This window comes from Ambystoma mexicanum, chromosome 1p, assembly GCF_040938575.1.
Source record: "Ambystoma mexicanum isolate Mex_15411 chromosome 1p, UKY_AmexF1_1, whole genome shotgun sequence".
Classification (NCBI taxonomy): domain Eukaryota; kingdom Metazoa; phylum Chordata; class Amphibia; order Caudata; family Ambystomatidae; genus Ambystoma; species Ambystoma mexicanum.
This window is the reverse complement of record NC_090921.1, coordinates 171,712,877-171,740,792: the sequence shown is the minus strand read 5'-3', so window position 1 is coordinate 171,740,792 and position 27,916 is coordinate 171,712,877. Positions and strand designations below refer to the sequence as shown.

At 45.5% G+C, this 27,916-nt stretch overlaps 1 protein-coding gene across 1 annotated transcript in view; it reads left to right on the top strand.

Moving 5' to 3' along the window:
- LOC138487339 (alpha-2,8-sialyltransferase 8E-like) overlaps positions 1 to 27,916 on the top strand; it is a 190,809-nt gene that overhangs the window by 136,241 nt on the left and 26,652 nt on the right. The window contains exon 5 of the mRNA XM_069613988.1: positions 16,677 to 16,789. Within this exon, the coding sequence (XP_069470089.1) occupies positions 16,677 to 16,789 (113 nt within the window). The remainder of the gene's footprint in view (positions 1 to 16,676; positions 16,790 to 27,916) is intronic.

The window sequence follows — 27,916 nt, the reverse complement described above, 5'->3', positions numbered from 1 at the left end:
ACTCAATGTGAAGGTACATCGCCGCTTATAGCTGGTTGTGGCACTATGTTAGAGAAAATCGTAGATGGACATCCATACACTATTGTGAGATATACTTAAGGGAAAGAAAAGAGTGCATTTTAATGGCATCTATGCATGTTTCAACCATGCAGACTGTGACACTTAGTCGTAAAAATAAATAATATGTATGTGTCTATTCTCAAAGGAGATTTAGAGTCAAAGGCTACCCTTGTCATTGATGTAAGGGCAGGTCACCTTTGTAGTAGCAGTGGAGCTAGATAAATGCTAGCTCAAAAGAGATCACCGGGAGCAAAAAATAATAGTTGTTGTCATAAAGAGAAAGTTTAATTCAGCATAACATGAGACATATTTACATAAATAGACATGTGCCTCAGGTAGCACGTGTCTATTTATGTAAATATGTCTCTTATGTTATGTTGAATTAAACTTTCTCTTTATGACAACAACTATTATTTTTTGCTCTGGATCTATGCATAGTAGAATACACTGTGGTATGCATATGAGTGGGTTAGTAAAACAAGTGACTGTTACTTCATGTATTGCTAAATCAAGTAGCAATGCGCTAACATTGTCGACACACTGGTTGTTGTTGGTGTTTCTGGTTCGGTGCGTAGTAGAAACAAGGCAGTGGCTGTTTTGATTGAGCAGCGCTGCTAAAGGCACCGAACCGTCTTCAGGACATTGGTTGTGGTAAAGACGATGTTGCATGGGGTGGGTGTGCACCTAGGTTACTGTGCAAACGCCATGGCGAAAGTCTTCATTTGAGCCAGCTGTGGATGGTGGTTGAAGGTCGGTCTGCAACGTCATACACGAAAATCTCTTCAAAGGAGCTGTATCCGAGAAGTGATCTACACGTTCGGCTGTGTCTGTTCTAAAGCACATGCAACGGATTCAACTATGCGGTAAACCTCTGCAATGCTAACTCCTTTAGCCTATGGCTTGTTAAATGGTAGTTGTAACAACCTCAGTCTTGTTTGGGTGTGCTTCGTTTAAACCACTAAACCTATATCAGTCCTAATCTTAACGTCACACTCTGTGACTCCTAGATGAATACATCTTGAACAATTTATCTGGTATTTACAGTATGATAAACTCTATCCAATAAATGCTTGAGCCTTTCTAACTGATACCTAACTCTTATTCTGATTGGAAGGACAGTAACTACATCTACTCCAGTACTATTGGTACACCTCAGTTAACATCATAGTCTTTGACTTTATAATGTTCTGAGCAAATTGCAAGTTATCATACTAAGAGTATGTCAAAGGAAGCAATTCAAGTCCCATTAATCACATTTGGACCCAAGGCGGCTTCTCTCTGTGCCCTGAGCCTTTTGAAGTACTTTCTCTGGCTTCTTGTGTTGATCTTGTCTTCAAGTACTTGAAATTTGAATTGTGGGACACTGTGTCCCTTTTCATTAAAATGTCTAGCTACTGCTGAGGCATTGTTCTTATTTCTTATGAACGATTTGTGCTCGTTCATCCTGATTCCTGATTTTTCTTCCTGTTTCCCCAATGTAATAAATGCTGCAAGGGCATTGAATACAATATATTGCATTTTCCGTGAGGCAGGTTGCGTAGGTCTTTAATGGTGTTTTTTCTCCTGTATTGGGGTGAAATACAGCTGGTCCTTTAATGATGTTATTACAATTTCTGCAGCTCATGCAGGGGAAGTTTCCTATGTTCCTGATTTTCTGTTGCAGTTTGACATTAGTTCTGTTATTGACCAGTACGTTCCTTAGGTTGTTCCTTCTCTGGTAAGCAAAGGTAAGTGGATTGCTAAATAGGTTTTTTGTCCTTTCATCACTGGTCAGGATGTTCCAGTATCTGATGATGCATTTCCTGCTTTGATAACTTTGGGTAGAGAATTTCAAGATGAACACTATTGGAGGTGCACTTTGTGTCGTTTTGTTGTTCAAGAAGTCTTCCGTCTCTTTATCTCAGTTTTGGATCTTGGCAATATCAAGTCATTGGGCCTCATTACAAGGCTGACACCGTTCATTTCAGGCCACCACATTACGAGGTCTGCAGCGAACCCGCTCTGGACGCCTGGCCAGACCACACGTGCAGAGCGGGACCCGCTAGCAGTCCAGGATGCTAATAACAGGCCCGTCATTAACAGGCCCGTTGTTAGCATCCTCCCCATTCCCATTGAGCCCTATGGGGGCTCAAATGGGAATGGGGACGTACTGGGTCCGGGTCCCATGAAAGGGAATTACCGGGCCCTTCAAGGTCGGTATGCCCGGTAAATCCCCTTTTGCAGGACCCGGACCAAAGTTTGGGGGTAGCCATGCTGCTAAGAACGGCATGGCTACTTCCAAACTCGTAATGAGGCCCATTGTCTGGGTATACCCTTTCCTTCAATTTGGTGCATAGTTTAGCCAATTGTGAATCGCATTCAGATTGATTGCTCACTATTCTTTTAATTCTTAACATCTGACCGTAGGGTACATTCAAGAGTCTGTGGTGGGTGAAATCTTAATCTATGCAGTAGATTGTTCCTATCGGTAGGTTTAGTGAACAATGTTGTTGAGATCTGATTATCGTGTACGTCAATTAAAACGCCTAAGTAATGTATGCCTGGGTTCCCTATCTCTGATCTAATTTGAATTCTGGGATCGATGGTGTTGATATAAGCAAAAAACTCTTCCAGTTCGTACTCACCTTACCATATTCCAAAAATATTGTCTATGTAACAAACCATTTACTGATGTTCTTGGACCATACTGGATGTTTTAGAATGTGCTGGGTTTCAAATCTGTACATAAAGCTCTTTGCGTAGGCCGGCGCCGTGGTAGCTCCCATGGCTGTGCAGGTTTTTGGAGATAGAAAGTATTGTTGTGTTGGAAATAAGAGTTGTTGGCAATAAACTCCAGTAATATCATCAAACATTCCTTTGCTGCACCAATTGTTTCTTCTTGTAAGAGAATCCATTCAACAGCTCCCTGGCCAAGATCATGGGGAATGCTAGTAGATAAACTACATACGTCGATAGTAAAGAGGATGTTCTGCTAATTCAGTTGTGTTGGCTCAGTATCTATAAGAAGTGGGTACTGTCCTTGATATATGTTGATGTTTTCTGAATTATCGGTTGGAGAAAAAAGTCTATGTAAGTACCTAATGGTTGGAGAATACTGCCTGTAGCTGCTACTATTGGTAGCCCCGGCGGATTGATGAGACTCTTATGTATCTTTGGAGGTAAGTAGAAGTGAGTTGTCTGTGGATGGGTAGTTAATAAGAATGTCCTGGTTTTATCTGAGATCCAGTCCATCTCCTTGGCTGTTTTGAGAATTATCTGTTTTTCATAATTTCAATGGTTGGGTCTTGCTGTAATTTCACATAGATAGATCTATCATTGAGCTGCCGTTCACATTCATTGCGGTAATCCTTTGTGTTCAGTAGTATCAATGCTCCTCCTTTGTCAGCTGGTTGTATGGTAATATCAGGGTCTGTGTATAGCTTACGAACGTGTGACAGTTCTCCTCTGTTGAGGTTCTTGTGTTTAGCTTTGCCAAAATGCAGTTTTTTTATATCTGCCAAAACCATTTTTTTGAAAACCTCTTTCGAAAGTACATTAATAGGTGCAGTAAATGTACTTCTGGGTTTGAATTCAATAAATTCTGGCTCGTCCGCAGGACGTTCTTCTGTAGTGTCTAGTTCTGCAAAGAAAACCTTTAGTTTAAGTTTCCTAATATATTTATGAAGTTCGATCTTTGTGCTAAAAATGTTAGTACTGTAAGTCGGAACAAACTTAAGACCCTTTTGTAATATCCTGGTTTCATGAACTGTCATAACTCTGATGGATAAGTTCACCACTAGGTTTGTTGCATTTTAAATCTCATCTGCATCCTTTGGCCCTTTCCTCTTCCCCCTCCTTGTTCTTTTCTTCTGGGGCCCGTGCCTAAAAATGTAGAGCCGGAAGTGCTCGCACTTTTTCCATCTTGTGTTTGTTCCTGTGTTGCCTGATGGTTGCAGTGGGTTGGTGTTTGTTTTAGGTCTCTCTTCTGACACCGCGTCAGAATCTGGGCTACTGTTATTAGTCAATGGATTGTTACCACTTGTAGGTTGGAATTGGTATTCATCTGTCCATGTGTAAAACTTGTTGTTCAAGTAATCGTAGGTGTCTCTTCTGAAATTTCTGATCTTCCTTGCTTCTACATCACTCTTGTATGACTCTAAGCGATTATTGATGACGGATAGTGTATCACTGAAGCTATCAATGTGCTGTGATCTCTATTGAAGGTTCTTTGATCTCTTTCTCGAGGGTGTCGATGTTCACTGCTAACTCTTTTATGGTGAGTAATATCAAATCCACCGAGCATTTATTAAGGATCTGCTCCCATTTGTTAACAAACATACCCATTATGGCAACCAGAGAGTACGTGCATCTCGCAGAAAATAACAATCTCAATCAATGTGTGCCGTAACCAATTTATTTATTTCCTATGCATTTGTAAGGCGCTTATACAGCAAGTAAATTGTGTTTCAAATCACCACAAACCAAACCAAGTTATCTATAAGGCAGTTAAACAGACTTAACATTTTATTTGTGCATTATATCTAAATATAACTGATACTTGATATGCCTCAAGCAAGAGTGTCCTGCAGTGTCCACTCACAAGGGGATCTTACTAATATTTGGCGCAAATAAATAAACAGCTCAGCAGTTTAAACAGTTCCATGTGTTAATAACGAATGAAAAAATAACGAAAACATTTAAAACTAATTTAAAATAATGAAAAAATATCAATTATCTTTTTTTTGTTTGGGGGGTCCCCACAAGCCCTTGTGTCCCTAGCTATATTACCCTACCCTAAATACCTCCCCACCAGTTTTAATCCCTTACCCCACCCTATATATATTTTTAGCAAACAATTTGATATTTTTTCACTGTACACCGTTTAAACGACTAATTTGCCTCCTGCTTCCTGGAATGATGCTCACGTTAAAGCTGTGTTGGATGACAAGACTTAACACGGACAGACGGGGCTTGGAAACTGGAAGTCAGCAACCTTCCTAGATAGGGACTGTGGAATGCAATTGTTCTGATGACAGGCTGATGACACACACTGGTAACATGGGCACAAGCTGAGGACCATTGATAATCAGTCTTAGTGAAGGAGGAAGAAGTAGAAGTAGAGAGTATGTTGCTCCTGCATGCACTCTGGTATATCAAAAGCAGCAGAATGCATAAACATATACATCTGATACACTAAAATAGAAAATCTCAAGTCACTATGAGCCACCATATGAAACCAAACCCAATTGTTGATACCTGTCCATCTGCAACTTTCTTTTTAATTACCCTCCTATGACCTTTCCAACTCCCTGCATTGCCTTCATGGACCATTTATACAGGGGGTGTATAAGGGAAGCTTGAGAGACCCATAGACAACCTGGGCCAAAGAAATATACCTGCGACCCTGCCCACGGTGGCCCTCCCTGCCACCCTCTGTTGCCATCCTCCTTCCCTCTCCGAAACCCCTGCCGGCTTGGAAGGCAACAGGCATTAATCAGTTTGGGATGCAGCTGAACAACATTTTAATGCCATTGTGAGCTATGTAATTGTAATTTGTTTTCCAATAAGTTTTTATTTGCATTTTTAACATTAACATCTCCAACATGAGGGTTTCCCCTCCCCCTTGACCCTCCTCCCTCCCCTCCCTGATCCGGGTACTGTCCTTGCTCTGGCACTGCTCCTCGGGGTGGTCATGGTGTGGTATTGACATTCTCCTCTGAGTCTTCCTGCGGGTTAGATCACTGCTGTAAGTCTTTCAAGGATCACCTTCCCCCGGAGTTTCTGTAATCCCCAGGAGGCACATAGACTTAGGACACCATGCGTGACAAGCACCCTCTCGTAAGTATCTTAGTAAACCTGACCAGTCTGTGCAGAATCTGCTAAGTTCACATTGTATCGAGTAGGTAAGCCATTTCATAGCTACGAATGACCAGATTTTCGTTACCCACCCGTGATTCTTTGGGGAGTCCTTTGCCTTCCACTTGCGCGCCAGCACGGGCGCTGCCGCCATCATTATAATGATATAGAGTTTGCGGTTTGACTTCGAGGTGATGTCCTCTAGTACCCCGTTGAGACCTATCAATGCTAGTCCCCTGTTCCCTCCAATCTTGACCCCTAGGACTTTCTCGATAGCTTCCTGAATACCTCCCCAGTAGGTGTCTATTTTTGGGCATTCCCACCATTTGTGGCCCCAGGTACCCTCTCCTCCACAACCCCTCCAGCATAGTTGTGAGGTCCCTGGGTATATTCTATGTAGCTTGACCGGTGTTAAGTGCAACTGGAATATTAGTTTCAACCATATCTCTCTAATTTGTAGGGATCTCGAATATTGATAGTTTAGAGACCTGCACCCACAGACTTGACCACTCCGATTCCTCTGTCGTGCTTCCTGTGGCCTCTTCCCATTTATGCATGTATACTCTTGTCGGGGGTCCTCTCCCTCTTTTATGTGTTTGTATATTGACGTAACCACTCTCCTATCCCCAGGGTCTGTGTTTAGGTACTTTTCAAATGGGGTTAGTTGATGGGTCCCGGCTTCTTTCATGGTGGGGTGTAGCGGCCAATGCCTCAGTTGGGTGTAGCTGTACCTCTGCATTGCCAACAGGCCGAAGTCAGCCTTGCATTGTTCAAAAAGTTTAACCTGGTCCCCCCTCTGGCATCCCCCTTGTTGCCAGACCTCAAAGGCATGTGTTTTATTTCCCGTAGAGAATTGCAGGTTGTCAAATAGTGGTGTATATGGGGAAGGGTAGGTGGTTATGCATGTCCTTTTTACTGCGTAGTCCCCTGTGTCGCCCACCGCTGCTAGGATTGCGCTACCGTACATTTGCGCCGGGCTGTTTGCTTTGGGTTTCCATTAGATACCCTCCAAACCCCCCCCCGCTACAGCCCTATCCATGGGTCTCCATATTTTCCCTCGGTGATGCTTTTGCCAGTCTCTGATGAACCTCTTTTGGGCGGCCGCATAGTAGGCCCTGAAGCCTGGTTCCCCCGTTCCTCCTCGGGAAGTTGGGGTTCTCATTAATTTGGCAGCTACTCTCGTTTTTTTTATTATTTCCGACAAATTGGTTTGTGATTTTGTGGAGGGTTCTAAAAAATTGCGGATCAGAAGGGCCGTAAAAAAGTAGAATAGTTGTGGGAGAACTACCATTTTTAGGGCATGCATGTGCCCCATCCATGATATTGACAGTGGGCCCCAGTCGATCATTTTATTTTTGAGCTTCTCCAGTAGGGGAGGATAGTTTGCTTGGTATAGTTCTCCCACCTTTTTGGCCAGTTTTACCCCTAGGTATGTTATGGAGGTTTCAACCCACCTATACTGAAAAGTCTTTTTGAGATTTTGCTCTGCTGTGGTCATAAGGGTGAGGCTGAGGATTTCAGATTTGTTTATCCACTGCCCTCAGGGAGGTCTCTGGCTGGGTCACCGTCATGAGCATGTCATCTGCGAAGGCGGCTACTTTGTGGATGCCCCTCCCCGCCCCCCCAAAAGGTATACCTGCTATGTCCTCATTGGCTCTTAAGGCTTCTAGAAAGGGTTCTAGGTGTAAAGTATAAGGGACAGGGGGCATCCCTGCTTCGTACCTCTCGTGACAGCTACAGGGTCAAAGATCTGCCCGTTAATGGAGAGGCGGAGGAGCGGGTGATGGTATTTGGCCCTGACTCAGCCCAGGAATTTGGGCCCGAATCCCATCTTGATCATGGTTTCAAAGCGGAATCCCCACTCAACCCAATCGAAAGCTTTTTCCGCGTCCACTACCACGAGGAGAGCAGGGAGTCCTCTCTTCTGGATCTTCTCGATTAGATGTGCAATTCTCTTAACGTTGTCCCCTGTCTGTCTACCTCTAATGAAGCCTGATTGGTCGGCTTGAACTAATTTAGGGACGATCCGTTGGAGTCTGGATGCCAACATTTTCGTGTGGATTTTTGCATCGACATTTATCAAGGCGATGGGGCGATAAGAACCGCAGTCAGTAGGGTCCTTGCCTCTTTTGGGTATTAGGATCACCTTTGCCTCTTCCATGGATTTTGGTAGAGTTTTGCACTCTCCGGTGTGGTTAAATAGGTTCGTGAGGTGTGGTATTAGGATTTCTTTGTGGGTTTTATGAAATTCGACTACAAAGCTGTCCGGTCCAGGGGATTTATTCATAGGAAGGGAGTTTATTGCGGCCCTGACCTCATCCCTTGTGATCTCCCCTTCTAAGACTTCCCTCTTCTCCTTTGATATTTGTTGCATCTCGATTTTGTTTAAATAGGCCTACTGTCGTGTCGGTGATGGATTGTTTGAGCTGTATAACTTGGTGTAGAAGTTCCTAAACTCTCTTTCAATGACCTTATTGTTAGTGCTAGTCATCCCTCCCTCAACTTTAATTTTTAGGATTGTTTTGTTATTTTCCTCCCTCCTCAACATTCAAGCTAGAAGCCGGTCCGACTTGTTAGCTTTGATATAATATGTTTGCCTAAGGCACAGTAAGTTGCATTCTGCTGCCCTTGTCTGGATGAGGTCTAACAGCCCTCGTATCGACCTGTATTCCTTTTTAATGGCTGGTGTCTGTGCCAAGCCCATCTTTGCCATTATGTCCTTTAGCTTATTCTCTAATTTGCCTTCTTCCAGTCTCAGCTCCCTATCCCTTCTTGCTTTTATAGATATGATCCTCCCTCATAGTGTTGCCTTGAAGGTGTCCCACCATGTCTGCGGAGTGGTATCCTCAACTTTATTATTCTCCACTTCTTCAGCTACTTCCCGGGCTAGTATTACATCTTTAAAGAGCGGGGTCGGGTATCGCCACCTTCAGAGGCTTGGCGGGTTTGGGTTTGTTTGTTAGGCAAGGGTTATTGGGGCATGGTCTGAAATAATGATTGCTCCTATTGTAATGTCAATCGATTTCCAGAGCAAGGTTCTGGAGAGCCAGGTGTAATCGATCCTTAAGTGTGACCGCTGTGCGTGTAAATAGAAGATATAGCCCTCCCTGTCCCCCTCCATCTCCCTCCATGTGTCGACTAATGCCAGGTCCTGAAGTTTCCGCTTGAAGTCCAGGCAGGGCCACACTTGTGATCGCTGAGGGAACTTACTCCTGTCAGTTGTGGGGTCCCAGGTCATGTTAATGTCCCCTGTTCGTATAATGTGTGATTTAGCAAACTTTTCAAGGCGAGTGAGGGCTTTTTGGATGAAGGCGTCTTGGCCTGTGTTGGGGTCGTATAGTGTCGCCACCGTGTAGGCCTCCCCCGACCCCTGCAGAGCTACTGCTAAGTATCTCCTCTGGTCATCTGTTTCCTTTCTCAGAATAGATAGGTCAAGCCCATCCTTTAATTCTAACAACACTCCCCCTTGTTTGTCGGGTTGGGTGGCCTGAATGATTCTCGTGTATCCCCAGAATTGTATTCTATGTGTATCTCCCCCACGAACCGTTGACATTGCGTCCAAGTCACCCGGAATAGGAGATTTGGTGCTCAGTTACCCAGGGTAAGTTTACCCCTTGAAGACATTTCTTTAAACCGAAACCCATCCCCTCTTGATTTATTCATAGTATTTTACCGACCTATGCCTAGTCCTAATACACATATAAATGTATCCACATGGTCTTATAAGCCACGCCCTGAAGAAGGCGGCCATGTACACCTGAACGCCGCAGAAAAGTGACCTACACTGGGGCCTGTCTGTACCACGTTCAAGACAATCTCACCCCAGCCCGAATTAAGTTTCATTTCATGTCACGTAGGCAGACCCAATGACCCTGCATTTTGAAGAAACCCCTTTAGAATTCAAAGGACAGAAATGAATATGAGTTGGGAATAATTACCTCCTACCATTCAAATTGATGATGAGTTTTTTTCTTTTTTCATGTTATCCACTTGAAACAATCATTGTTAAAATGACTACGCTGCAAAAAACTTTGTTTGTAAAAACCTAGGAATTTATATTGTCACTTATGAAATGTCCACAAATATTTGATGATCAATATATGTGCCAAATAGCTTTTTAGAACTATTAATGGTTAATAGTATTCACCTTGTCTCTTGGCCTTCCACCACCATCTCTCTTCTTCTTACTTCACGTCCTCACTGGGTCCTTCCTTTCCTTGACACCGGCTTCTGCCCTTTTTCGCTTCGATTGTATTTTCTTCCATTTCCTGTTCAAAAGGAAATTTTAACTGCACTAGACTTTTCGCCTTTTTCTAAAAACAATATTACATTTCTTGTTCACATCTTGTATCAGTGTTTTTTGTGACAGTTTTGGCTTACAAATTATCGGAAGCTTTATTGTCACAATACTTTGACACAACTAGTGTAAATCAATAACCAACCAAGTGTCAGCATTGGTAGCAGCCTCTTTTGTCTCTCTTGTCCCACCTACTACCATCTTCAAGGGCACCCAATTTTTAGTTTTAACAATAGAGGAAGAAAAACATGTTATTTTCTTTGCCCTTAGTGGATTGATTTATTCAATGCCTCAGACCCACCTCGGTGAGTGGGTCTGCCTGAATATAGTGCAGTACAAAGGCTGGGTCATGTGTAGTGACCAAGGGCCTCACTGCCAGTCACCAGGCCAATTATGTTGAGGGGGAGGGTGGAAGAGAGTGCCCCTATTCACTCAGACAATGTTGGTGTGCCAGCGCTGAAGATCCTGCGTCATGGGACAAGGACACACTCGTCAGCAGTTTTTAGTCTTTGTGGTGCACCCCTCCGCGCCCCTGGCCTGCCCATATGTTTCTCAGGAACATAACACAGACAGCATCATTACGAATTTGGTGGTATCTCAACAGTAATACCACTGAGATGCCACCAAACGATATTAGCGTTACTACCACTTGGTCCGGCGGTCTTACCAAGTGGTGGTAGGTGGTGTTAGTTCCTATAAATGGGAGTCCATAGGACTCCATGGGGGTATTGATGGTATTACCGCTGATTTGGCTGTTTTTGGGCAGTAAGGCAAAAGAATTAGCTCCCGCATTCTGCTGGAGCTGTTTCCTCTGCCTTAACTCCAAACATGTTGTTCGGCCGTGTGGTAATATCACTGTAATGCAGTGGTAACATTGTTAACACTGCATTACCATGTTTTTTTTTTACTACACCGCTGAACTTGTAATGAGGCCCACTAGTGTGTTTTACTTCTCAACCATGGTAAGAATTCCTTTCTCCATTTGCAAAGAAAACTTTGGCGCCGTGTTGATCCAGGTTGAAAATTACAGAAGGTGTACCATTTATTGGACTTACTGAAAATACTATGCAGAAATGGAATAATGCATTAGCTTTCGTAGTCCCTCAAACTTCTTCATCAGATGGCACAGAGTGCATTTGCAAACAGAAATACTACAGCGCTACCAAGTGGTCCCAAATCATGTGTGACTCTTTTCGATCGTCCTTGCCTTTTAACCAACAGGAGTGCGCATGACCTAACTTGTAGGCTCATACTGAGAATATCTGTACATATTAAGCTTCACAATTCGTTCTGTCGGGCGAAAAGCCAGCACTGGCATAGACGTATTTACAACAAGGCCTGCTAGGCCTGCAGATTGCCAGAGGAGAGGCATTTCATTTTCAATTTACTGGTTGTCTTTTGTTAAATTTAACGCTAGTTTTGTTTATGGCTGATTCACAAAACTGTCGGGTTCATTACGAGGTTGGAGGTAGCCATGGCGCTATTAATGCCATGGCTACCCCCTTACCGCATTCCGGGTCCGTGTTCCCGGAATAGGGACTTACCGGGTCATTCCGACCTTGGAGGACCCGGTAAATCCCCATTCCGGGAACCATTCCCCATTCCCATTGAGCCCCCAGGGGGCTCAATGGGAATGGGGATGGAGCAATTAGCGGGCCGGTTATTAGCTCTGAAGTCCCTTAACGGGTCCCTTCCATAACACCTGGTAAAACCAGGCGTTAAGGATGGGACCCGCTAAGGGACCTCGTAGTAGGGCGGTAAGGGATTACCAGCACCGGTGCCCTTACCGGTGCCGGTAATCCCTTAGCGCCCACCTCGTAATGACCCCCTGTGAGTAATTTTGATATATTAGTAGCCATTCCATTCTGACAGCTGAAGTTGGTGATGGCCAAACGTGTTTATATATGCTTGATATTTACAAAAGCTTTATTATTAGGGTGACTTTTGTTTAAAAAAACTAAAAATGAAACGCATACCAAACCCAGCATGCTTTAGATATTTAGTGATTAAGTCATACAACTCTCACAGACATGTATGGCAGATACAAAGCGCTTTGGTCATTCTTATCCTCCCAAAATGCTCTTTAATATGCAAAACAGCCCAAACCTCATTGGTTTTGTTGGTGCAACGTCACATTATCTTTAGAGTTCTTTCTAATCAATACACACATACATTATGTTAAGCAATCCCTTTTTATATTCAAATATACGACATGCATTTTTTAAACCATTGCAAAAATGAGGGTTTTCTCTTCAGAAAAGTAAAGGTTCATTTTACAATATTCAACGTATGCCTAATGCTTAAGTCAAGCACAGATGGCATTAAAATGATGTTCAGAAGCAAGCACTAATTTCCGTCCCGGTCCCACATTTCAGAGGTATGTGGTCGCCCAAAAGTTGCAAGCATGAAATAGATCGTAGAGAAGTTAAAATGACGAAGGGTAAATCTGAATGTGCAAGTGCATCAAGAAACCTGTGAAAGGATACCCAAAGCCATAGAAAGGTGAGAACAGGAACTATGTGCCACAGGTACACACTGTTTCACAGCTGTAAAGGTGTCCCATAAAAATATTCATTCAGCTATCTTTACAGAAGCTGCTCAGTGCTAAGCAGGCAAATGGCATCCCTAATGGGTTTATCATATGTCTTTCATAACATTCTGCTGCACGCTCAGTACTACCAGGACAACAAACTGCAAAGTATGTCACACAATACATAACTGCGATGTTTCGAACTAATCTTTAAATACGAGGTAGGACCTTTACTGTGAAACAATACTTCAAACAACAGCAGGACATCTATATCAATACCCAGACATCTCAAAATGTTCCTAGGTATTCTACAGTCCAACCAACTCGATTGAGTTAACAAATATTTAAAATTACCTTAAACGCAATCTGGTAAAACCCATTGCTTAAACCCCACCCCCAATGGTAATATTGTGCTGAAACGCCCAATCCATTGCTCAATTTTAATCTTGGAGTGTTGGGTATTTTGAGCAATTGCACAAACAGCAATGATGTAAACAGTATGTACCACTTCATTTGTTATAAAAGCAGCCTGCATTGTGCAGCTACGAGGAATGCTGTTGCTTCCCACACATGAATGTTCAGAGTCGCCCTTATCCATTACTTCACAGAGAGAATGCACAGCCAAAGATTCCAAGAATCTTCTCTAACTGCCTTTACTCTACTGATGTGTTTATGCCCAGGCAGAGTTTACGAACTTCACTTGTGATTTTACTATATTTTAATGGCATTCCAGGCCAAGGGGTTGGAGGAACATCATGGCATAAATTAGTTTTCAAGAATTGATTAGCAGAGTTTGCTAATTAAAATATTTTTGATTAGCAAACCGACCCATTTGATTAGCAATTTTGTACAAATATTGTTAATGTCACCAGACGTTATTTGTACCAAAGACATGAAATTACCAACAATACAGCAGTTTTGCGTACTGCTGAAATTGGACATTACTGAGAGGAGACAGGCCTTGCAAATTCATTAAACTTCAGCTAAACCTCCAGGTTGGGTAACTCAGTTTACCTATTCAACCTAAGAGAAATGCACTCGACCCATAGCAACGGAGGACAACATATTTAAAATGTGATTTCTGTAAAATGGTGCATGTCATTACAAAAATGCTGCATTTAGCACAATGCTGCAACCCAGGAGCCAGCAATGCACACTGAAACTTGTATTTGACATTTTCTGCAACCAAAGTAAATGTTAAATAAGTTTCAAACATCTCTTGTAAATGCTACTCACCCTTCATAAAATGTAATCGACTGTGCGAGTGGGTGAAAAGACTTTGCGAGCCTTAGATAAGTGTCTGTAAAATGTAAAAGGTTTGCCACATGAATGGACACAAATAAATAGATATGATTAAAAAAAGGCTGTTTGGCTAGTTGTCGACTGCAGGTGGTAATATATAATACACTCAAAACAAAGCGAGCTCTAGAGGCTAACTGCAGTGTTTGGTATTGAAGTAGATAGGTAGATGTACAGATTGGATGGAACTATTGATTACTACTTTGTATAAGCATTTAGTTTGCTTTATGTATTTATTATGTAAGAGGAAAGAAAGACTAAGCAGTGTGGATTGTTTAGCAGGCAGAGAACTGGCCAAACTACGTGGAATATTGTAGTTTGTGGTCATCTCACTTTCAGGGTACCTGGTATAAAGCAACAGGGTGATGATATAGAATGTCAAAGAGTAGGGTTTGGTCATGAGTTGAGCACCAGTTGCAAGATGTATGCAACCTGCAGGTTACAGAACTATTTTTGCCATCAAAAGCATGTGATCATTTGATAATGTGATCATGTACAATTCTCAAAAATGTACTAGTCAACAGGATGTATCTTACCAACCAAAATGAAATATAGTTGACACTATGAAATTCAGATACACTTATCTAAACTGTACAGTAAATCATGAAGATGATGCAGTGTTTTACAGTATCAATACTGTAATTGTGCATTATGTAATAACTTACATTTTAGGAATGGAATTGCATGACCGTCAATTTAAAAGATATAATGTTGACACATACTGGTCTTTTCCAGGCAGGATAAAGAACGCTTAATAAAAGTATCAACCCGATTACTTCAGGTTTGCAATTATTTGAAAAGGAAATTCTTGCCTAGCACTACTACACATGCCTTTGGCACTTACGAGTGGATGAGATGATTACTGCTGCACTTTCCCCTCCATTAGCACTTGAAGTGAACAGAGAAAAGAGGGTGAAGATAGCACAGAGGGCAAGAGAAGAATGCAGGGTGAGCTGTACTTTCATTGAAGAGGGCAACTTAAATAGCTAACTTTGCTACACAAGTGTTTATGTGATTAGCAAACCTTCAGAATTGCATAGCAAATTGCTATGCAACACTGCTTATTTTATGCCTTGGAACATTGGCTGCAGCAGGTACCTTGCCTTATTTCCATTTTGTCCCTTGCTAACACCAGAGCTATAACCATGAAAGGGGGGTTGAGTTCTTTTTATTCAACATTTTAATAAGATGTGCCTGCACCACGTGCATATATTTCATATGTAAACTTTACCATCTGACAAGACCGGAAGTAGATATTTAGATATGTTGCATTAATATTGCAGACCAGTCTAGGTGTTTCTCACAGAGTGACAGCAGGCAATTTGTGAGAGAAACCAGATATTAGCATTGAAACCAATGCCAATCGTGTCTCACTTGTATCTAGTTGGCAGACAGCTTATGTTCTTATCGCTTCGTCTAAAAGATTGTATTCGGACTTATCCAAAAGTAGACAATTAGCCGTAACAATTGCCTCTAATGCACTCAACTGCCTTCTCCAAATCTTAGGCAGCAGAGATCAGAAAAAACTCTTTCAACTAACATAACATAGAAGAGTGAAGCCATAACTTTCTAATCTCTGCAACCTTAAAAACGCCCTTACAATGTGCTGGATCCAAAATGGGGGACAAGATGAGGCTGAAGGGGCATAGTTTTGACAACGCGGACACATTTTGTTGAAGGGGCGGAATCTGGTGAAGGTGCAGAGGTGAAGTAAAGTTGTGGGGGGGGTGCATGCACTTATTTGGGCCTAGGGCAGCTGAAAATCTACATATGCCACTGAGTATTGGTCATGACAAAGGACAACTTGGCCGCTATTCAGGGGTTAAGAACTGTTAAACAGGCACCAGAAGAGGTGTCAGTAACAAGGGAAACCTCCCGGGGTGAAAGGCTGCAGTGCTATTGGAGGACGGGAGGATAGGGGCTTTAATGTTAGAGCTGTAGAAGGGTCATTAATCCTAAAAGTGAGGTTGCAGGTACAGCTGATTAGTGCTAGGTGATCTTACAGTCATAACACAACAGGCCAGCTCGCTGAAACACGCTCTTGCCGCCTACATGGGAAGGGCAATAGTCCTTCCGATGTCATGTATACATTTTAGTGAATGCGTTGGGGTACACTTACCTCATGAAGTGACATTTATATCTTGAGTTGTGGTGTGTTGTTTGTTCCTTGAGCTCAACTCCTGGAGGTGGAGGTAGTGCAGGAAGGTTGGACGAGGGCTTGAAGTTCACTCAACCCTCACTGTGAAGGATCCTAAACCACATGTAATCAACACCTGTGTAATAAGATCAGCCTTCTCCTGTTACATGTGGAGTACCAAATGAGGGCATTTCATTGAGCTGTATGGCAGTAATGATGGAGGGAGGGTATGAACCATAAGAAAAGGCCTGAAGTTCATGCTTACCTATCTAAAATTTAGCACATTCCTGTGAGTTTTGCGTTGAATCTTGGAGCTCTTTAGGCAATATATGGAGTCTCTTTTCCAAAAACTGTGATATGGATTCCTTGTTTATTATCAAGGTTATCTATGTAAGGAATGATTTAAAAAAAAAAGATAAGAAAGAAGGTGAATTGATATAGTATTCGTGTTTTAATGTCTTTAATGAACAAAGCCACGGGCTGATTAATATTTTGTGCTTCATCTTGCGAGTCTTTAGGAATCCCCTTTTTCTGGAAAGGCCTACAAGACATGTGCGGTGGTCGGGAATGGAGCCATCTTAGTGGACAGCTGCTGTGGACAGCAGATCGACCAAGCCGAGTTTGTGTTCAGGTAAATTCTGAAGAATCTAGTCAAATCCAAGTGGTGCCTCTCAATAATGATAATTTGTACCTTTTATATAGTGCACAGTGCAATGTTGATAGTCTCCTGGCACGTACATAACAGGTACTCCTTCTACTAAACTCAAGGGTACTCTTTTTATTGACTGCATTGGAGTCTGTCCCGTGCTGGGTTTCATGCACATGGCCTTCAGGTTAGACACAGATTTCTGCCACTCATGCATTAACTCACTGAGCTTCTTTACCAACCAAACTGAAATTATGACTGGCTAGTTCAACCCACACTTTTATTTAGAATTATATGTTCTAATGCTTGTTAATCTGCTTAGAATCACATGCTAGGCATATGGTCCGACTTCCAGTGGTAAACGCTGGGTATTGCATCTTGTCTTTCGAGGATCGAAAGGGGACGTTGGCATAGGCGTCTCTGTAACACTATCCCTACCATGACGTGTAGTGTACCCAAAATCCCTCATGCGCCAAAGTCCCTCAGCTTGTTTTTTTCCGCCCAGATTACTGGTTGTCCTAATGCGGAGCTCTTACATAGAGATAGCGTTATTGTCATTATTATCGACTTTGTCGTTATTCCTGTTAAGTCACTTTGATTGTTGAATCCTGTGAAACAACGCCGTAAACTGCTGGAGACTTTCGAGGCCTGTTGATCCCGGCGGCGCTGCCGTCCACGTTGCCAGGCCTTCTGGCCGGCCTACACAGTAGGTAGAGTGGGGTCGGGGTGGACATATCCTTTACAAGTATGCCTTTCCTCTTTCACCCTCTCTGCTCCCTGTGTTTTGTCATCGCTCTAATTGTCTTTTGCTATGGAAAAGACACATTTTGTCCCTCGTGCAGGGCCAAATATCCTTGGAAGGATGAGCACGCTCGGTGCAACAATTGTGTGCCCCTCGATCACAACAAAGCAAGTTGCGCGGCCTGTAGATTCCTGCGCTCTAAGGCGCTTGAGGAACGCCGCTTAAAGCAGTGGGTGGCCTACAGCATGTCGCAGGCCGAAATTTCTTCCCCTGCTGTTGCACCACCGAAAGTGACTGGGGAGCTAGCGATGACCAGGCCTCCATGTCGGAAGCCTTTGACCTAACTGCGGAATGCTCTCGGTCCGCGACGCCCATCCCCGACCCCACAAGGTCTGACGTGAGTCACGCTATGGGAAAACACCCGGCGACAGGGGCGCAACCGATCATAACACCAAACACACAACCCAAAGTTCTGCTTTGTAACGCTCACCTGGTATCCATGGGGACATCACTCAGTCTGTTCTTACGACCTCGAACCCTTCCCTGGAGGCTATTCGACTGGAGACTGGGCCTGAAACACAGGATTGGTAGAGTTTAACCCCCTATTGTCTCTGTGTGCTTGAACCCCTTCTTCCCCGGGGTCCAACCCTTCCCTTTGATCCACAGCTCACCTTGTTTTCTTGGATTGTGTGCTCTCCGTCCTGCTTTCAGCGCAGGGGTGTGTTCATTGATGCGGGCTCGTTGCTGCCTAGTTACTTCACTGGCAAGAGTCAGACAGGGAAGTATAATGAGTCTTTTGAACAGTTCTCTAACTTTGTTCCTTTCCTTCCTTAGATGATGGCCGGCGTCCGGGGAAGGGGGCGTGCTGCTGAGATGAGTAGCGCTGAAGATGAGTGAGAGCGCGATGCTCGATGCACCCCTTTCGTATTTGTATTGAACTGAGTTCTTTTCCTGTGTCTTTTAGGTGCCGCAACGTTTTCAGCATGGATGCCAGTTATGAAGAACAAATGCGGTGAGTAAGCGCGGTATGCGGCGCCTATGGATGTTTCCACGCTAACCTGGAGTGTCTTTTCCCTCCTGCAGATGGATGAGAAGTTCCGGAGACAGAGTTCCCCCAGAGCGGCTGGGATTCAGGTAAGTGTTTGAAGCTCGTACAGTATTTAAAAATAAGCGAAGATTTGCAGAATGCTTACTAATGCCTTTTTTCTGCTCTTTTCCCTTTTCCTTAGCAAGCGGCGTGCCGGGATGGGAATGACACTGCCGAAGATGCCCGCAGAACAGAAGGAGCGATGAATGATGGGCAGAAGCGACGCAAGGTAAGGCTGTTTCTAACAGTGTTCTTGTTCTTGCAGGAACTGAGCGCAGAAGAAAGATGCAGTCCTACTGGAGACCGATCCGAACACGGTGAGTGTCACGCTGCAGGTGCAGAAAACACAAAGCATGTTTCTCAGCCTGGGCATGGCTTAAATAGTCTCTGGGTATCCCAGGTGTCTCTGGGCTAAACCACACCCAAAAGACTAGACTGCACATGCAGATCTGGGAACCGAAAAATGTGGGGGCATCCATCTTGTCCCCATCAATGCACTACAAATCCAATCCCCAATGTTATCCTATGGGAGTGAGTGAGTCTGGTGCCACAAGCGCCAAGTCTGACTCCAAGTGGGTCTTTGGAGGGATAGAGAGGCCCTTGAGGGCCATGTAGGTGATCGTGGCCTGGCTCCAGCCTGACATCTTGGAGGGCTGGGAACATGATGGGCAGGAATCATGACAGCTTCCACAGCACTGTCGAAGCATACCAAAGCGCCAACGGGATCAACGGGATCCTCTGATCGGCAGCCTTCCCCGCAACCGCAGTCGCGGCCTGCGACTGGGCAATCCAAAGTAAAGGGCGCTCACACTAAAAGAAATGCGGACGTTGAGGTGCTCCAGGAGGACGCACAGATCCTGCTTAAGGCCTGGGTGGCGGCGAAATCCACCGCTCAGCCGCCGGTGCACCCCCCGGTTCATCCTGTGGCTTCGAAATCCACCGCTCAGCCTCCGGTTCAGCCGGTAGACCGCCCAGCTTCTCCGACCATTGCTGATAACATCGCAAAAATTACTTTGGCAGTTAGACTGAAGGAGCCGTCGAAGGAGGCGGTGAAGCACAAAGAACGGCTGAGAGACGTGTCGAGGGACACGCCACATCGCTCCGAACCACGCCAGGACTACGTTGAGAGTCGTGTGCCTTTTTCAGGCACATTAGGGGAAAAATCTCGCCGTCACAGGGAAGAAGATGAACCCTTTCCTCCCCTGAACCCCTGTGGGTCATCCTCATGGACCAGGGAGAAATGTGAGGGATGTATGGACAGATTAGAAAAATGTGTCTTATTCTGAGGCCCTTGCTCCCAAGAAGCCTCGAAGATTTTCCTTCTACTCCTGTATCCAAGTTTCAAAGGACCTTGGAAGATCCATATGAAGAGTTTACTTGTGTCCTCAAAAATGAGGATGTTATGATCAGTATGAAGATGGTACCTTTCTGGAAAACTACAATGTGGATGATCAGACAGGGTTTATGGACTATTGGGAGGACAGCCTTCAGGTTGATGCTGAACCCTGGACGTCCCCTACTCCCACCAATGACCCGATGTCCTGTGCATAGATTACTCCCCACCACTCCGGCTCAGCAAGCCTCCCCAGTGGATGACCAGATGGTGTTCAAAGCCATCTTGAAGAAGGCGGCTGACCATTTTCAGATCGCCACTCAAGATGCCTTACCAGATACTGATTTCATGGAGGATATACTCAATGAAAAATCTCCGGCCAGCCAGGCCATCCCCTTGTTGAACTCAATCAAGAGGAGCTTGTCACCTTCTTTGTTGAGGCCGGCCCAGACCAGGGCGGTGAACCCTAGAGTGGAGAAGCTGTTTCGGCCTTCTCCGACCGACCCTGCCTACATCAAGGGTCATGCCACTCCAGATTTGTTAGTGGTTACCACTACTAGAAATCAGCCTGGTGTTTCCCTGTCTACAGGAGAGGCACCACCCGATAAGGAATCCAACAGACTTTATGCACTGGGAAAAAGGGTAACAACGGCTGCTGCGTTTACCACCCATATAGCCAATAACCACCCATATAGCCAATAACACAAAGCTATTGGCCAGCTATGCAGTTGTCCAGTGGAACCTTCTGCAAGAAGGCCTTCAGGAAGTGGCAGAACCTACAAAGGCCAAGTTGCTCGCTTCCAAAGGCAAGCAGGTGAACCAGAATATGCTCAAAAACACTCTGGACGCTGCTGAGACAGCGGGGAGAGCCCTGGCACAAGATATCTTCCTCAAGAGACATGCATGGCTGAGGATCTCCGATTTTAAACCAGAGACCCAAGCAGCACTGATTAACAAACCCATTGAGGAGACCAACCTGTTTGGCAAGGCAGTGAACGATGCTCTTCAAAAAAGAAAGAAAGAAAGAACATGAAACAATCAAGTCCCTTCAACAGATTACCCAGAAACCCTCTCCTCAGAGAGGAAGCGGCTCTCGCCGGTCCTTTCGTGGGCAGTGTCATTTTTCCCAGAACCAGTATAGTGCAGGATACAACTGGAATTCAGGACAAGGGTCTAATACCTCCACCACTTATCCACCCAGAGGAACGCGGCGTGGGAAAGGTAGAGGATGAGGTTCCAACCTCACAGGCGCCCATCCGGCCTCTGGTCAGAAATGGCCTGTGGATCCAGGTGCCCTCCCATGCAACCCCGGAGGGGATAACAACAGACCAGTTGGTACTCAAGATGGTCGTCCACGGGTACTGTATAGAATTTGCCCGACCACCCAAATTCAGAGCGCCAAGATCAAGATGCCTGATGCCGGACCACCTGCAAATCCTACTACAAGAGGTGCAGACCCTTCTCGGAAAGGACGCCATAGAAGTCGTCCATATTCTACAGGTAAACAAGGGTATTTATTCAGCGTACTTCCTTGTACCCAAAAAGGATCTCACCGTGCGCCCTGTGCTCGATTTGCGCCCAGCAAACAAGTTTGTCAAACCTCAAAAGTTTTGTATGGTCACTTTACAGGAAGTAATCCCACCGTTGAAACATGGGGATTACATGGCAACACTGGACATAAAAGATGCATACTTTCATATTTCAATGTTGCGAGTGCACAGAAAATACCTAAGGTTCATGATAGAGGACAAGTATCAGTTCAAAGTATTCCCCTTCGGCATTGCCTCAGCACCAAGGGTGTTTACAAAGGTACTGGCAGTAGCGAAAGCACACCTGCACAGACTATCTGTCCCGGCTTACCCTTACCTCGATGACTTTCTCATAACAGAGGAGTCCTACGAAACGTACCTATTGAACACTCAGAAGACAATAGACCTCTTATTCAGTCTGGGATTCTCCATCAACAAGCAGAAATCCAGCCTAGACCCCAGTCAAGTCAAACAGTTTCTAGGGGCTCTAGGCCATGCGACTGTTGGGAATGATGGCGTCCTGCAAGTTCCTCGCGCGTGTCTGCGCATGCATCCCATGCAAGAGTGGCTCAACAGCCAGTGGTGTCAGGCCAGCGGACAATGGGAAGATCTGGTAGTTGTCTTGCCAGCCCTCGTTCTCACTCTGCAGTGGTGGTCGAGGGAAAGCCTCCTGAAGGGGAAAACCTTGACCACCCCCGCAGTAGAAGCTGCTCTCATCATCCTACGCATCTCTCACAGGTTGAGGGGCTCACCTGCTTCAGCAGACGGTGCACAGCGTGTGATCCCCACAAGTAGCGTCCAACCGCATAAATCTGTTGGAGCGGTATTCAAAGCACTGAAAGCCTTTCAGATACAGTTACAGGGGAAGGCAGTCCTGATCTTGACAGACTGCACCACAGCCATGTACTACCTGAACAAACAAGGGGGCACACTCTCCAGGGCTGCCCCAAAACATTTGGATATGGGCTCTCAAACACAGGATGCTCCTGTTGTCCCAACACGTTCCAGGGGAACTCAATCTTCTGGCAGACGTGCTCAGCAGAGATTCCCCACTGCCTGTAGAGTCCGAATGGCGACTACATGAAGACATCGTCTCCAACGTTTTCGCAGAATGGGGCTTCCAGAGATCGACTTGTTCACAACTGTGGAGAACGCTCAATGCCAAGATTACGCATCCAGGTACGCACAGAACCGCTCGAAGGGGAACGGGCTCTGGATAACATGGTCAGGGAAATTTGTTTACGCTTTTCCCTCCCGACTCCCTTACTCAACAAGTTCGTGCACAAGATGCACCAGGGACCAGTCACCATGATATTGGTGGCCCCCATGTGGGCCCGCCAACCCTGGTTCTCTCATTTGATGGAGATGTCCCTCTCCCCTCCTATGAAACTGCCCAGCCCCTACAACATGTTGTCTCAGGATAGAGGGGAAACACTGCCTCCATGTCCGCAAACTCTGAATTTAGCGGCCTGGCTCCTGAGGTCCTAGAGTTCGGACACCTTCAACTCCCTCAGAGATGTATGGACATACTCAGGGAAGCGAGAAAACCCAACAACCAATACTGCTATTCCAGTAAATGGAAACACTTTGTTATCTGGTGTAATGCCAGGGGCGACAATCCAATTGCCTGCTCTCCTACTCACATTGTATTGTACCTGACCCACTTACTGGATTCAGGCCTAGTTTTTAATTCACTAAAGGTTCACTTAGCTGCTCTCTCAGCCTACACTATGTCACAACAAAAAGTGTTGTGGTGGAAAATACCAGTTATCAAGGCTTTCATGGAAGGGGTTAAGAGAATTCATCCCCCCATTTCAAACCCAGCTCCCGGATGGGGCTTAAATGTGGTTCTAACTACGCTCATGGGTCCCCCTGTGAGCCTATGCACAAGGCAAGTCTAATGGACCTTACCTATAAGACAGCCTTCCTAGTGGCTATCATTTCTATAAGAAGGGTTACTGAACTACAGGCCCTCTCAGTACTAGACCTTTTCATTACTATTCACAGAGATAAGGTGTTTCTGTGCACTCGCCCTCGATTTGCGCCTACATTTATTTCCAAGTTCCACGTGAACCAGTCAATAGAACTGCCCACTTTCTTCCAGAACCCCACTAACATGCCCGAAAGAAGCCTACACACATTAGATGTGCACATGGCAGTCATGTTTTACCTGGAAAGGACAAAACCCCTGAGGAAAACAAACCAATTTTTTGTTTCAGTGGAAGCTGGCAGAGAAGGGGATCCTGTCTCTAAGTCAGCTATTTCAAGGTGGATAGCCAAATGCATCACACTTTGTTACACTCTTGCTAAGAGAGAACTGCCCTTCAAGCCTAGAGCACATTCTACTCGAGGCACTAGGGCTTCCATAGCATTCATTGCAAATGTTCCCCATTTACAAAGGGGCGACCTGGAGTTCTGTACCCACCTTTACAAAACACTATTGCCTAGACACTCATTCTAGGTCTGATTCTCAGGTAGGGCAAGCAGTACTAAGACATCTTTTCACTACTGTTCCTTCTCACAACCCACCTACAACTCCGGGTACTGCTCGCTAGTCTATGCACAGCATGTGATTCTAAGCAGATTAACAAGCATCAGAAGGCATGCATTACTCACCGTGAAAGCATTTCTGATGATTGTATCTGCCTAGATTCACATGCGCCCACCCTTCCTCCCCGCTTGGATGGAAGGAACATAGACGTCTTACTACTTTCTTTTATGTACTCACTCACGATAAGCCTTGGACTCCCTCATGGCAGTAAAAAATACAATCGGAGGAACCTCGGTGCATGAGGGATTTTGGGTACTGTACACGTCACTGTAGGGAAAGAGTTACAGACACGTCTATGCCGACGTTCCCTTTCTATCCTCGAAAGACAAGATGCAATACTCTGCGGTTATCACTGGATGTCCGACCATATGCACAGCATGTGAATCTAAGCAGATACAATCATCAGAAATGCTATTACGTGAGTAATGCATGTCATATGATGTAGCATTTATAACGCGCCTGTACACAAGAGTTTCTAGGCACGACAAGAAAAGGAGGGGGAACCAAAGGGAGGACAAAATAACAATCTCATTAGGCCATGTGTCATTCAGATCACGCACGTGCAGGAAGAGGAGAAGTGCCAGGGGGGAGGGGAAGGGGGAGGTGCAGTTAACTCACAAGTGCAGCTAGCGGGTGGCTCATAAGTGTAGAGAGAAATGACTCTGGGGTTGTAAATGCAGACCCTTAAGTGCTGGGGATCCCAGAGGCAGTGAAAGGGCACCTGGATATGCAGGAGCCTGGGCCCGAATTCAGAGGGTGACCAGGTGACCAGTGCGCAGAGCAGTCAGGTGTATCAGCAGGGGAGAGGAAGAGAGAAAGCGGAAGCAAAAAGGAAGGTCTTGAGTTGCTTCCCGAACCGGAGGTGGTTCTGCTCAAGTTTTTCAGAGCTGGAGAGATATGATCCCTGGGCTTGAGGCCAAGGACAAGTCTCACAGTCCTGTTCTGGATAAGTTGTAAAGGTCAAAGAGTAGAAGCAGGAAGATTTAGAATGATGCTATTGCAATAGTGCAGCCTACAGGGGACCAGAACTCTGGAGACAGTGAGCTTTTGGGGGAAAGTGGCAAAAGGAAGCCTACCTCTGAGGAGGTGCAGCTGATAGTTTGACTTCTTAGAGACGTCAGAGATGTGTGGAGAAAAGAAGAGGGTGGAGTCGAAGATGACACTGTCATGATCTCTGCTTCCAAAAGGTCAGGGTTTTCCCAACTCCCTTGGAAGCAGATCCATAACCCATGTTCCGAGTGCCAACCAGTCCCAATTGGGACCTTTTGGACCCAGTCCTGGCGCCAGTGGCACCAGGCTCATAAATATGCCCAGTCCCAGCGCTGGAAGCGCCGGGCTCATAATGCTTGGGTGGACTTACCTGCAGCAGACCATGCTGCTTACTTGCCTGCCAGTTGAGCCTCTGATCCTCTTCTGTTTGGAACTACTTTTCCTGTTGGGTGGGGCAGGAGCCACTCCCTAGGTTCAGAACACTGGAACTCTTCTGGAAAGCAGGAACTCTTTTCTTACCTAGGCGTGGCTGTGGAAGGAGACACCTAAGCACTACAGGAGGCTATTTAAACCACACCCGATGGATGAATCTTGCTTTGCGTTATTCTGCATCCTCTGCAGCAGAACGCTCATCGTGTCTTCTGCATCTGATCCTGGGCCTAAGGAAAAAGGCTTACCATCCTGAATCCAGTCTTCAGCAACACCTATAAAGACAAGAAAGAACAGGTTAGCATTAAGGTCTTCAGTGACAGCGCTTCACTTACCTGGTCCATCGGCTGTCAACAACGCCTCGCGCTGCATTCCGGCATCTGAAAGACAAAGGCTTACCTACTCTTCGTGCGCTCCGGAGGTCTTCGCACTGCATTCCGGCATCTGAAAGACAAAAGCTTACCAACTCTTCGCACGCTCCGGAGGCCTTCGGCGCTGCATCCCGCATCTGAAAAACAAAACAAGGTGCGTTTAAAGACATTGGGGAACTTTAATACTCACGTGCCATTACTCCTTTCCACATCTAACCCAGTGGGTATTCCGGCACCCTGCAGCCGCTCCGAACTTGTACCTGCAAAATAAAAAGACAGTTAGAGCGCATCGTGAAGCAGGCAACAAGCGCTTACTTACGTGCTTCCAGGCGCTTCTATTCATCACACGGGCTCCATCTTCAACTCACTTCGGCCCGTCATCCGCCATCGCCGGAACCCTGCAAAACAAGAGACATCATTACTACAGACTTTTAAAGACATTAGAATTACTCGAAACTTACCGTTCGTGCAGTAAACGACGGACAGCAGTCCTCTGAAGTCAAGAGGCCTGCTCCCCTTATCCAGTGAAGAAACTGGTTACAGCACCCTGCCCCGAGGCAGATGGAGAGCACGGCGTTCACTTACCTAAGGTGAGAGCGTTAACCTTTGGGGTTCTACAGGAGAAGAGAAAGGGAAGAAGAGAGAGACATTCAATAACCCAGTTCATTAATCCCATATTTTCTATCTGCAGACATCTTACCCTTCGAGTCAGACATACAGTGCACAGAGGTCCAGCCCAAAGAGCCAGCCGTGTGTTACACATCACCTTTGAAGATGCGGTATATGCCCAGTCAAGACCGGCGCCTCTACGGGAATCAGGTGAGCTTTACAGACACCAAGGTTCTTAGCCTCAAAGGAAGGAGCAGGAAGAGGGCCCAGAGCAGGCGGTCAGAGAGGGAGAGGAAAGGCGGTAGCGGGTTTCCCAATCAGGAAGATCTCAGTCTTACTGGCATTGAGGCAGAGATCATTGGCGGCACACCATTCCTGAATGGTGGCCAGACAGTCTGGTATGAGAGAAGAAGCAGGGGTGGCTGAGGGGAGCCTGAAAGATAGCTGAGTGTCATCCACATAACATTGGAAATTGGAGCAGAAAGTAGCGATTAAGTGGGCAAGAGGGGCCAGGTAGTGATTGAGGAACCAGGGAGAGAGTTTAGACCCCTGTAGAGAGCGAGAGGGATAGACGAGAGGAAAGACCCCAGTTGTACCTGAAAGGGTCGGTCAGTGAGAAAGGAGGTCAACCAGGCCAGGGCCTGATCAGTAATACCAAAGTAAACGCAGAGATGTTTGAGCAGGATGGCATGGTTGACCACGTCAAAAACAGAGGATAGATAATGAGGACAGAAGGGAGATTAGAGTCAAGATTGGAGCGCAAGTCTTCAAGGGTGTTCAGGAGAACAGTGTCCGTGCTTCTGGCAACTATGAGGCCAGACTGGTGGTCTTGGAGGCAACCAACAGATTCAGAATGTAGATTAAGCTCAGAGATGGCCAGCTTTTCCAAGAGGTTGCCCAGGAAAGGAGTGATGGAGATCGAGCGATAGCTGGAGAGGAAGGACCGGCTGAGGGCTTCTTTAGAAGGGGGCGCACAAGAGAATGCTTAAGGGGGGAGTGAAAAGTTCCAGTGGCAAAGGAGTGATGCAGAAATCGGCCCAGGCTGGAGCAAGGGTGTCGATATGGTCCTTGATGGTGCTAGAAGAGCAGAGGAGAAACTGCTTTGACAAGACTTTCATAGATGGGACTTGTCAGGGGTGAACAGGAGAAAGGAGGGGGAGAGACGGCCTCAGGCAGGCCAGGGGTGGTAGTTGAGGAGGAAGAGGAGGTAGAGGAAGAGAGGGTGGACAGGATAGGGCTTTGGCCAGCCTTTTTCCTCTTATTGGCTGCTGCATGGTCATTTTATATTATACAATAGCCGTGACAACCAGAATTTCTGATCCCCATGAGCAAAAAGAAGGCAAGACACAAACGTGATGGGATATTAAAAAGGCAGCAGGTTCTTTATTCATTTTGTTTAGAGTTATTGCAAGCAATCTATAAACAATCAGCATATTAAATTACATCAAATAATTTCTGACGTTTTTTATTT